Here is a 13185-nt window from a genome sequence, read left to right as displayed (position 1 = left end):
GCAGGCATGGAGGGTGTGGATGGCGCGTAAAGCCAACAGGTAGAAGGGAAGTGAACAAGCAGAATGGCAGGTTTTAGTTTCCTGAATCTTCTTTTCTGCAACCGATGCACTTGGGACACTCAGCTGACAGCCACCCCTGACTGAAATAACCTGGGAAGACACCAATCGTACACACACACACAGTTATTCCGGAAAATGTGCATTGCGATACACAACCCTGGAGTGCACTTCATGGCGTTCACATCTCACCGAGGCGGGTTCTACTTTATTTGACCTCGTGGAACTAGTACTAACTCGATGGAAACATGAAAACGTCTTTATCAGAATTCAAAGATGGCAATCTAACGTCTGGCCTTCACACGTTCGGGCTGAATTCTAAAATACGGACATCGATATAAGATATTACGAATCCAGACACAACACCATTGAGTGCAAAGGGAAACAGGCTAAAAGGGTGACATGACTGGATCTGAACGCAGGCAGAGATGTAGCCTTGAGCAGACCACTTAGTCCTCCAGCTTTAAAAGCTGCATGATCTGTAGAAGGAAAGTGAAATCTTCCCAACCTCCTACTGGGATTGCCAGGAGTCTGCCAGGAAAATACTACATGGGACAGAGTTCTTGAGAATGAGGAAAGCCAGTACTGGGGGACTTATCAGTCCTACATATTTGTCTGATCTTTTAATACCAAAAAACATAATCAACAGTCACTAAATTGATATGTGGTACATTTGAGAACAGTTTTCTTCGGGTTATAATTTAAAAGCATAATTTAAGGGAACTAGCTGTCTGCTTAGGAGGCACTGTAATTGCATCAGTGTCGGACACCAGCTGTGCCATTAGGCAAATGTGCTTCAGCCCAGGCCTCAGGCACAGGCGCTCGTCCGGTGCCATCAGCAGCAATCATGTCATGCGCCCTTTCCAGACTGCACAGTGATTTTTTTTCATCTGTTAATATTTCTTGAAGGCTATGATTGCATCCCCATTCATGCATTCATTAGATATTTGCTGCCAGCCTACATGCACCAGGCATTCTCTGCTCTCTCTCACACCACAGGCACCCTCCAATCCACCCACTAGGAACTCTGTTTTGTTTCAGAGACAAGTGAAAATACAATGCAATCCAGTTTTATTACTGACGAGCGGAAATAAAATGGGCTTTGAAAGTCTGCAATGTGAGTCTGATATCAAACGCAACCAGAAAACTGGTCACTCCGCTGCGGCCAGGCGGGGTCTCTCACTACCTTTGCACTGAAAGCTGGAGCTGCGAGTCCAACGGCCCAGGCTGAGAACTATAAAACACTGGAGATGAGCTACAACTTCAATTGACAGAGGAAAGAGTATCCTTTTCCTTAAGAGTTATATTAAATTCTTTACTGCTAAAAAAAAAAAACAAACAAAAAAAACCCATTCCTTAAACATGAAAAGCTAAAAGAAAGGGGATGGAAGAGAGAGAAAACATGTTTAAATTAAGGAGTTAAACCTCACAAATGATGCAGATCTATGTGCATGTGCGTGGCTAAGTGCTCTGAAGCAATCTCACCAATTTGCCGTGGGCCTATTTTGAAGTACATTCTGTCCACCACCAGCACTTCTGCTGTGGGTTACCTTAGCAACTGAAGGAATAGAATACCAGTTTTAAATGTCAGAAAAGCAACTGCAGAGGTAATTGTCCTTTTCTATACTATCCAAAGTGATAGAATGCTAGAAATACTGAGTGTATATACAACTGCTTGAAAAAATGTCAAGTTTCCCAAGAAAAACATAAAACCCCAAAATCAGTCAATACCCATAATGCATTAATTTCAAAACGCTTCAGAAAACGTTTTTTAAAACCTGGACATCTGTATTTTGTAATAAATCTGTCCTTTATGAGTTTCCTACCCACTGGTATTTCAGCTGATGCTATTTCAAACTTGCTGTCCAGTACAAAGTTTAGGGGCAAAAAAACAAAGATGACATTTCACATAGTCTGTGGGCCAAGTCTTATAATTCAATGTGCCATCCCCTGACTAATTAGACCTGGACACACCAAGTCGGGGCCAACAAACAGAGCCAAGCTCCAGAGCCTGCTCTATTTTCTTCCAACTTCTATAGCCAGCAAACGGTATTCAAGGATAAAATCACCAGCCAAGCTCATTTCAAGTGTTAAACAAATCTTGCTTCTTACTAGTTACAGATCTCTTTCCTCTATTCAAAGAAAGATAAACAGATATTTTCCTCTGTCAAACATTGCTGGCCCACACATTCCCTTCTCCTGTTGCCTAGACAGAAGGTGATGGTTTCGGGTATGTGGCTTGAAACGAAATGTAGATGTCACAGAAATCTGGCAGTTCCCACTGAGTCTTTCGTAATGAACTGTTGATTCTCACTTAATGGCTTTCCTGCAGATAAGAAGAAATATTATGACTGCTCTTTAAACTCCTCAAGAGAACACAAAACCGTCAAGACACATTTTAACAGTTGCTGAATAACCCCAAATCTTATAAACTTTCTTCCAAAATCCTTTTGGCCCTCTGCGTTGTTTTCCTTTTTCCTTAATAGTTCTAAAGTGTAGGAAAACAAACCTTCTCCTGCAAAGAAAACTAATTTATGAAGACTCTATTAATAATGAAAAAAAGCATCATGCCAACTACCCTTCTTTTTAGTAACAGCATCACATTACACAGCGCAGGTCCATTAAACTCGGGTCTGTGGCGTTTCCACATTTCCTTTGAGTTCACTATTTATTGCGCTGTCTTGTTTTTGCACAGAGGCTCTACTTGGACTTGCTTTTATAACATGGGTTCTACAACTAATAAACCATTTCTCTAATTTCTGTATTCAAGTTTAAATCTGTTTTTTGGTTAATAACTCCATTGATACTATTTGCACAGTAAGAAGTATACTCTTAATGTGATCTTTGGGATCAATAATTAAAATAATTAATTCTCTAAGCCAACTTCAGTAGGTCCTACCAGTTCCAACAGTTAATTTTCCTTGGGGACAGCTTTCCAACCAACCATCCATCGGCAGAATGAAAAGCTGGCTCTCTAAATACATCAGATGTGTTTAGCTTTATGCCCAAGACAGCCCTGCAGAAAAGTTGCAAAAGCTCAATTGACTTACCCTAAAAACTTCTTTTATGAAAGGAGGAGAAGGTGCACTGGCCAGGTGTTCAGTGGTTAGAGCGTTAGCCTGTGGACCAAAAGGTCTTGGGTTCAATTCCTGGTCAAGGGCACATACCTCAATTGCAAGTTTGATCCCTGGACCCTGGTCGGGTGCATGTAGGAGGTAACCAGTCGATGTGTACCTCTCACATCATATCTCTCTCTCTCTCTCTCTCCTTATCCCTCCCTCTTTTTCTCTCCCTCCCTCCCTCCCTTTCTCTAAAATCAATAAATAAGTTAATAAACAAAAAGGACAAGCTCTACCTCTTCCATTGGGAGAGGAGCTACTATGTTCCCAGGGGCAATGCTATCAGTCCTCTGAAATGGCATCTTCATACTTTGGGCTCTTACTCAAATAGTAGCCTCCCCAATGCAGGTGTCAAGCATCTGGGAACACAAGTGAAGGAAAGTAATTTGGTTGAGCAGAAAGGGAAGACTTTAACTCAAAAATTATCTGAGAACCAACTAAATAAAACAGAATATTTTATCCTGGTTAATCTAATTTTCAAAAGTGCGTCAATCTCCTGGAAAATATTTCTGTCTAAAAAACAAACAAGCAAAAATCCAAAAACAGAAAAAGATAAATTATGAAATTATATTGAATAATTATTATATAAGTATTGAAAGCTTTACTGCAAATTTTTACTGAGACCCTGCAAAACTTTTTATCATGAAAGCTTCTTCACAGAAAGAATGGGTTTTTGATTTTACAAAATAGGAATCCAATTTCATTTATTACACTAAATTAAATAAAACCCGGGATATTTCCTTCCCTAGAACACATAATGAAGTTGCATATTGAGTAATGATGGGTAAAATGCAGGGCCAAGAAAAGGTTCTGCTTTTCTTTATAGGATTCACAGTCCGTTCCAACTCTGGGCTTTCTCCAGGCCCTCAGGCCCGCCTCATAACTCTCAGTGACTGAAAAGGAAAAGGAAATACTGATGCTTCAATCAGACTATTCCATGACAAAGGCATGACATAAAGCAACTCATTCAGCAACATCCATGTATACACCCCCCCAAAAAAGCATAAATAAATAAACACAAAAAGTTTAATAAGTGTGAATAATAAAGTTTTAAATAGTTTTTGGATAAGTATTAGAAGAAATAATTACTAGCAAAAAAACTATTTCTACTTACAATGCCCCTCCCACAAACATATGATAAATTCCAGTGGGCCCCATGACTCTTTCCTTTTTTGTTACTATAACTCATTTACCTTGAAGACAAGCAACATTAGCTAGATATATACACTAGAAAAAGATGCATTGAGCACATAAGACAGTCTGAACTTCTTAGGGTAAAACTCTACTAAATTTGAGAAGAGAGACCAAGAATGTGACATAGGAGTCTCCTGAACATCCCCCCATCTCATCGAAGCACCAAATGATGTCATCTATAGCGATTCCCTGAGACAAATCCTGAAACTACCTGAATGAGAAGATACCACATGAAAATGGGGAAGGCTGAGACACACTCTCATCCATAAACCCCTTCCTCAGCACAGAGCTGTACAGTCTGGAGAGAACCCCAACTCCCAGGTTCTCCCTAAGTAGCAAAGGGATTGGATCACACATCTAGTACCCCAACTTTTAAGGCTCCCTAAACACCTAGCTCTGAAAGCCAAAGGGTCTTGTATCTATGAGTCCCACAGGACTATAGCTAACAAAGCAGTTCTTAATGGTCCCACAAGCATACACTATGGCCACCTCCCCAGGGCCCAGTGTAGAGGATGCAGGCAGAGACTCATCTCCCAGTCCTTCCCTGGAAAGAATTTGACTGCATACAACCTATTCCCAGAGGGTTCAGTTTCTAATTAGCATGCATCTATGGGCTGGTTGGACCTGGGAGCCAGTAAGCTTCCCCCTTCTCACTCCAATTCCCTCCAACATAAAACCAAATCACTAGCCTCTCTCTGGAAGGATCTTGAACACATGTCTGGTGCCACCCAAGGGACAGGTTCCTGGATCACCCAGCTCTGACAGCCAATGGGGCTTGCCTTCTCAAGGACTGTAGTGAATAAAGCAGCAGCTGATGGGTGTGCACATGATCATTCACTGTAACTATCCCACTGAAGTTCAGCACAGGAGCGAGCAAATAAAAGCCTAGCTCCTAGTTGTTCCCTGGAAAAGATTTGACTGCATGCTTCCCCCGCTTCTGCCTTCTATCAGCCCAAATCTAGGTGTAAACTGAGATCATCCCCGCCGCCTTTCAGGGCACTGATGGGTCTGGTACAGCCTCAAGTACTGGGGCCACTAAGGACAAAGACAGCAACTTGAACAATGTCAAATGTTTAAGAGCAACCAGAAGCTTGGGCCGGGCTGATTAATGAAGTTCATCTCCCACACAAGACTAGTCTGTCAGACTGGGAGAGGTGTCTCTTTTATGTAATGCACAGAAACCAACAGAAAAAAAGGAAGAAACAGGAGACTATGTTGTAAATAAAAAGGTAAATCTCCAGAAACTGAATTTAACGAAATAAAGATAAGTAATTTATCTGATAGTTCAAAATCATGGCCATAAAGATGCTCACCAAGGTCAGGAGAGCAATATATAAACAAAGTATTTCAACAAAGAGACAGAAAATATTAAAAAGTACCAAACAAATCACAGAGCTGGAGAATGTAATCACTGGAATGAAAAATACAATAGAAGGGTTCAACAGCAGATTAGTTTAATGGAAGAAGGAATCAGTGAAATTGAAGATAGGGTAGTGGAATTCATCCATTCAGAGGAGCAAAAAGAAAAAGAAATATTAACCCTGTCCCTTAACACTGATGGTAGAGAGAAGTTCCATTACAAGTCTAGGCTGCAGGCAATGTTACCTGTACTATAAAGTGTTCTAGTAGTCTAAAAGCGTTCCTAGAAATCTTCTAGGAATTGCTTACAAGACCAGGATTTTACCCCTGTGCCAGTAGCTTCGTTTGTCCAGACCAAATGCAATTTGCTTTCCACCTATGTACATACAATATATTCTCTATATATGGAAATCCATTCATATACACTCACAAAAGTCAACTTAGACTGAGAACTTAGTATATTCAGACACAGTTCTAGAGCAGTGGTCGGCAAACTGCGGCTCACGAACCACATGCAGCTCTTTGGCCCCTTGAGTGTGGCTCTTCCACAAAATACCAACTTCTGCGAATGGGCCACGAAGTTTCAATCGCACTGTATGTGCGCACCGCACGTGGTATTTTCTGGAAGAGCCACACTCAAGAGGCCACAGAGCCGCATGTGGCTCACAAACAGCAGTTTGCCAACCACTGTTCTAGAGGCTTCACCATATAGCTATACCATTAATTAGAATTATCTAATTCAACCATCACAACAAACCAATGAAGTGGGTACTACTGTGCCCCATTTTTTAGAAAGTGTAACTTGGCAGCATCGGAACTAAAATAACTTGTCCAAGAGGTCTCACAGCCAGGAAGCAGCAGGGTCAGGATTTGAACCTGGCCCCATAGCAGCTTTCTAATGGCTGTGACACCAGAGTTGTTCTCCCATAGAATACAATGCCTCACCACAAAAATGAACTGCTCCAGTTTTCCTCTCATAAAAATACATATTTCTATATAAGTATGACAAATGTCAGGAAGGGCCTCTTGGTGGCATAAGTCAGCCTATTATAAAGATATGGATAATCTAAAGGGCATGATAGATGGAGGCTTGGAAAACAAGAATACATATCCTGCCAAAACCGGTTTGGCTCAGTGGATAGAGCATCAGTCTGCGAACTGAAAGGTCCCAGGTTCGATTCCGGTCAAGGGCATGTACCCTGGTTGCGGGCATATCCCCAGTAGGAGATGTGCAGGAGGCAGCTGATCGATGTTTCTCTCTCATCAATGTTTCTCTCTCATTGATGTTTCTAATTCTCTATCTCTCTCCCTTCCGCTCTGTAAAAAAAAATCAATAAAATATATTTTTAAAAAAAGAATACATATCCTAACAGCAATAAAAATTGTAATAAAATGACCCTTAGCTACCTGGGGGTAGCCCAGTGTCTCTGTCAGCAAAAATGACCAAACATGCACTTCTAACACAGGCTGTGCACAAAACATGCTATTGAGTTGGCTCCAACTCCTGGCGCTTCTATGAATGAGTGATGCTCACTGTGTCCTGCCTTCAACAGCCCTGCTCAGAAAATTGCATGCATGTGCTATTGCCAATTCACAAATTAAAGATTAGGAAATCTTAATTTATTTCTAAACTAGAGGCCCGGTGCACAAATTTGTGCATGGGTGGGGTCCCTCGGCGTGGCCTGGGGGATTGGCCCAAAACTGGCAGTTCAATGCTGCCTGCCACTCCTGCTCATCCTGGCCCTGCTGTGCACCCCCCGCAGGCTCGCACCCAGTCAGTCTTGATTGGGAGGGGCTCACACCGCCATAGCGGCATTCACCAGCCATGAGGCCTGCTTCTGGCGCCCTTCCTGGGGGGGGGCGGGGGGGCGGGGGGGTCAGGATGCGATGCCCTCCAGGGCCATAGCGGCATTCACCAGCCATGAGGCCTGCTTCTGGCGCCCTTCCTGGGGGGGGGCGGGGGGGCGGGGGGGTCAGGATGCGATCAGCCCTCCAGGAGGTTGCCCTTGCCGGCCCAGGATCCAGATCTGTCCCCGCTGACGTTCGTGCCAGTTGTCAAGAGCCACCTGGCAGCCACTTTTATATCGTCTCCTCCTTGTGGAGCATCTAGGGAGGGGAAGCAGCCACAGTGCCCGAGGCCAACTTCCAGGAGGCCAGCGACGCTGTCGGGATTGTGCTGGCGGTACCCACCGGTCCATCGGAGCCTGGCCCATTCTCCAGAGATTGGACTTGCAGGACTACTGAACGAGTGAGTGGCTGCTGCCAGGCTGGTGGGCCTCTGGGATGGTTTGGTCAGCTGAGGGGCACTCCCACTGGGGGAGCGCTCTGACCACCAGGGGGCAGCTCCTGCATTGAACGTCTGCCCTTGGTGGTCAGTGAATGTCATAGCAACCAGTCGACTGGTTGTTTGGTTGCTTAGGCTTTTATATATATAGATTTGGGGATGAAAAATAAATATAGCATGTGAGTAACATAATTCCCATTTGGAGACTCTCAGTTTAAGCCATTCATGCACATTTATATATTCCTTACTTTCAACAGTCTGCCAGAGGCGCATATTGAACCAATGCAGACTCCACGCTGCGATGCTGAGGGAATTGCTGGCGAGGGAAGGAGCCTTGGGACTGCCCCGCATCTGCCTCTGTGAGTTTTGAGGATCTTTACTATGGCCTTGCATATAGCAACCAGCAAGAAATTATGAAAGCTTTAATTCTTTGTCAAAATGCATCTGCCTTCCAAATAATAAAACACCCTCAAATGTTATTGTTAGGATTTCTTTAAAAGCCACAAAACTTAAGAAAATGAAGATCCTTCGCCAGAAAATATATATAATGAATTTATACACACACACTCACACACACAGTTTCCAAAAAATGTATACACACTTTAACAGCTGATAACTCATTTAATTTTCACTCCTTTTCAGGTTTAACTGATTTGAAATAATGGGTGAAGCCAGACTAAGTTTTGAACAAAGAAAATTTATCCTGAAGTGCCACTAGACTTTTTTTTTATGGGGATACATGAAAGATAAAGTTTAAAGCACAAAACTGGCAATAGCGGACAAATTGAGGGCACACAAATACCGAGCGAATGATTCGTGATGTTAGTGATTCCCCTGCTTTGCGTTTATCAGCAGTGCCTGGACCAGATCAGTCATCAGTTTGAAGACATTATTCATTTCTGTAGATTCTTTTAAATTTTGAAAATGAACTGTATATTAATAAACACTGACTTTATATTCATTCAAAGTGTGTATACATTTTTGGGGACACCCTGTATATATAATGGATTCATATATGAATATGCATATGTATGTATAAATATGAATAAAGTTTCTTATCCAGAAAACATTTTTTCCTCCTATATATGTATATAGGAGAATTAAAACAGTGATATATAGGTTGTGCAATTCCTTGAAGGTCTAAGGATACAACCTTCATTCATCCAACATATACTTCTTAAGCACCTGCTATCTTCCAAGCCCTTTGCAAGGTCCTTGGGGTTAACGATAAGAACAGACACCACACACTCCCTCAGGGAGCCCACACCTGCACACCTATCAGTCAGCTATTGCACAGTGCAGCACACAGGAGTCAGACATGCTTAACGCTCAACTGGGCTTGTGACTTCTCTCATTTGAGGTCTTAAGAAATAAGAAACATTCTTAAGTGTCCAGGAGAGTTTTAGTAAAACCCTGATTAACAAAGAGAAACAGAGATCCTCTTTGATTGTAGCAATGGCTGTATAATTCTGCTTACAAAAATCATACCTCTTTACCTACAGTAGTGCATTTCATGTTATTCATGATCAAATTTAAATCAACCTGTAACAGTCTGCCATTTTCAATCCATTTCCAGATTTTATCAGGAAGCAGAAACTCTTGAAAATAGCATTATCCAACCACAAAACTAAAGTCATGGGAAGAATACAGAAAAGTAGCAATAGTATATGTCATGTTCAAAAAAATACAGAGCAACATCTCTGTAGTTCCAACAAAAATATGTCATTTGTATCACATAAAAACATCTATTGAACAATTTAGCCTCATGCCTAGTATGGGCTGATATACAACATCATCTCTGTTCACACACATTCCAAATGGTTGGTATTTACAGTCTATTCAGTCTTTTCGTAAACAGGAGGCATCCGGAGGTAACTCCAGAAGTTAGTACAAATACAGTATGAATGCTTGCAGTGACACTGACATTTTTAAAGATGTCAACACAATGGTTACATTTCCTTCATGGCCACATTTCGCCTAAATGTCCCACAGAGTTGGCTGCATGCTCTTCATTGCCCATGACTCCACCTACTTGGACACAGGCAGTAATATCCCCTTCTCCCAGCAAACGTGCTGAGGGAAGGGGAGCCACAGCCCAGAGCAGCTGATTCACAAGCCTTCCACAAAGAAGAGCCGTTTCCTCCTGAGGCAAAACTCTCCTCCTGGAACAGAGTAGCATCAACCAGCCCAGAGATGAGTGGCTCAGGACCTCAGGAAAACCAGCCACATCAGATCGAGGCTTGGGTCACAAGTGGGTAGGAAAACCCACCCAGGAAAACAGACAATAAATTGTAAGACATATTCTGAACTTGACACAGAGAGGAGACATGCACATTTTCTGGTGAAGACTCACCTTTAAGTGAAGAATGTCCCAAGACGGTCCACCCAAGAGGCAACTCCAGATGGGTCAGCGCCTGCACGAGTTCCTCGTCCAAAGCAGGCAGCGCTCCCACCGTCAGGGCAAACGGGGTCAGCAAGGTCTGATGGCTACTGGCAGTGAGGCGATCAGCCTGGGTGACCAGCAGACGGGCCAGCCTGCAGGCCATGTTGTCCACGTAGGTCACAGATCCAGAGCCCATGGTCACCGGGGAGTAACCCTCTGAGCAGAGGCACACAGACACCGTCACCGTCTCCTGAAGCCCATGGCCTAGACAACAAGACAGTGAACAGTTCACCCAGAGTCTATGCGAGATGCTGTCACCTGCCTCACCGCGCTGCCTACACAGACCATATGCTCCAGGAGACCAAGGCAGAAAGGAAATGCAGCCAGTTATCTTTAAATGTTGCTGAGCCTGTGGCACCAAATTAAAGCCAACTCCATCTTCTTCCAGGGATACCTGATTTCAAGCCAACCTTTATGAACTCTGAGCATTTCAGTATCTATTCTCTGAAGATTACCAGACACTGTTACTTGGCCCTATCTTTGCCTTTTCCATCTACCCCACCCCCTGAATTCAACGCTTGTCATCTTAAAGGTCTCTGCCCTTTTCTGCTCTCCTGTTTTTCCTCCTGAGTCACACATTTTTATGTACTTATTTAGATGACAGTTTTATGAAATAGCACAACATGGTGACCTAAGTTCACCCTCATTCCACAGAGCTCCACTGAATATGACTCGGGGTGGGTGATGACGACTCAAGAGAAACATTTATATATATTTTTCAGTGCCCCCACCCCCACTTCTGACAATGGCCTCTCTGTCTTGCAGGTGTTCTTAACACTCCTGTTATGGGTGGTCACCTAATCCTGCTGTCTGTTCCTCCTCCTTACACATCTCTTCTTTCATCTTGCCAAGGTTGGTGAACTTCTGTTTTTATGCTAAATTTGGCAGAATTTCCAGGAATTAGTAGCACCAAATCTCTGTAATTATGGTAATCATAGCTGGACAGAAGGTGAGCATTCAGTCACCACTGGTCCCCAAGCATAAGGCTAATGAACCCAAGTCATTCCTCTCTGCCTTACTCTCCAAAGCCTTTCCCCAAATGCAATGCGCCCTGTCTACCTTCTTTTGGCAAGTAATAGACACCCTGCAGAAGCACTTAGAAACATGTTTTTCTCTAAAATGAGGCTAATCTTACCTACAAGAAAACTTGATGTTTCACGGTTCCTCAAGGAACAAGAGCGTCCTAGGTTAGTAAGCAAGAACTTCTGCCATTTTCACACTGACTTTTTTTAAATAGTCTAATGTGCTGGCACAGAATGTAGCCCACGCATGCCCAATATGTCACACAGAAATCTGTCCTACATACTTCCGAACGGTTATCCTGGTAAAACTGTAACCAGGGAAATGTAAGGTTCAGAAACAGGCACTGTCACCTAATGAAGATAAAAACCCTCACTTCTAAGCAGACCACAATATAATAAAAAGGATTTTCTTTAAGACACAAGGAGTGGGAAGGAGGTTCGCCCTTAAATGCAAGAAAAGGAAAAGACAAAACAAAAGTGTTGAGATTAGAAATGGCATTTTAGTTATTTTTATTCTTTCTCTATAAAAGTCTTCATTCAAAAGTAAACCAAGAAAAGAGGGGGAAGCTCAAGGCAAGAAAGACAAAGCAAAAGGACAAAGGCAAGAGAGACGCGCAGTCAGTGACTATCATTAATGAGCTTTGACTTTTTGTTTTTATTGTAAAGATGGGAGTTGTTGAACCAGAGAGAGAAGTACTTAAAAGTGGCCACCGAACAATAGGTGGATTCAAGCCCAGGTAGCTGAAAGGTCTTTGTACATCTCTACAGTTCTTACTACGCCTGCATTCACATGTTTACTGTCTACCTTCTTTTGGCAAGTAATAGACATACTGCAGAAGGATTTAGAAACATTTGTTCTCTAAAATGAGGCTAATCTTACCTATAAGAAAATTTGATGTTTCACGGTTCCCTATATGATACGATTTAAGAGTAACTCAAAGGAGGAGAACCAAGATGGTGGCATAGGTAAACACCAGAGTTTGCTGCCTCAAACAACCACTTCAAAAATACAACTAAAAGACGGAAAGGACATCATCCAGAACCACAGGAAGGCTGGCTGAGTGGAAATTCTACAACTAGAAGGAAAAAGAAAAGCATACCAAGACTCAGAGGAGGTGCAGTGTGGAAGTAAAATACTAAGGTGCGGAGTGCATGCGGAGCAGGCTGGCGGCTGAGGGTGCGGTTGTCATTTTCAATCGGGAGGGAGTCTCAGGCTCTGAGCTCTAGTTCTGGGCAAGTCTCTAGGGACCCAGACTCAAACGGGAGAAGCTGGACTGTCTGGCATCGGTCAGAACCCGAGGGCAGCTTTCTCTCCGAGGGGCTTGCAGCGATTACCGGGACACTGAGAAGCAGAGCCTCTGAGGACAAGACTGAGAGCAGCCATAACTGCTAGCTCCACCCTGTTGATCCCGGGGATCTGCCCTGCCCAAGCCCTGCAGGGAGGCTTTTGCTAGATAGCCGCAGGCGAAGGCTAGATTAGCCCCTCCCTAGAGATCCAGGAGCCAGGAAGCCCAGAGGTCAGACTGGGACCATCCAGTTTGCAGCTCCGTGGAACCATAAAAGACACACTCAGGGGGCAGACTCAATGAGCACCAAAGCCCCATCGAAGCAAGTCTAGCCCCAGAGGGGTGTCTCCAGCACAGAAGTTCTCCCACCGCAGACATAGCTGATTCTCACAGCCAATTGGCCTGGAGGTCAATTCCTCAC

At 43.3% G+C, this 13185-nt stretch overlaps 1 protein-coding gene across 1 annotated transcript in view; it reads right to left on the bottom strand.

Moving 5' to 3' along the window:
• ARHGEF28 (Rho guanine nucleotide exchange factor 28) overlaps nt 1–13185 on the bottom strand; it is a 219306-nt gene that overhangs the window by 156211 nt on the left and 49910 nt on the right. The window contains exon 3 of the mRNA XM_006775561.2: nt 10367–10660. Within this exon, the coding sequence (XP_006775624.1) occupies nt 10367–10660 (294 nt within the window). The remainder of the gene's footprint in view (nt 1–10366; nt 10661–13185) is intronic.

The sequence above is a fragment of the Myotis davidii genome, unplaced genomic scaffold, assembly GCF_000327345.1.
Source record: "Myotis davidii unplaced genomic scaffold, ASM32734v1 scaffold44, whole genome shotgun sequence".
NCBI lineage: Eukaryota > Metazoa > Chordata > Mammalia > Chiroptera > Vespertilionidae > Myotis > Myotis davidii.
Note: the sequence above shows the minus strand (reverse complement) of the source record. Positions and strands in the feature narration are given on the sequence as shown.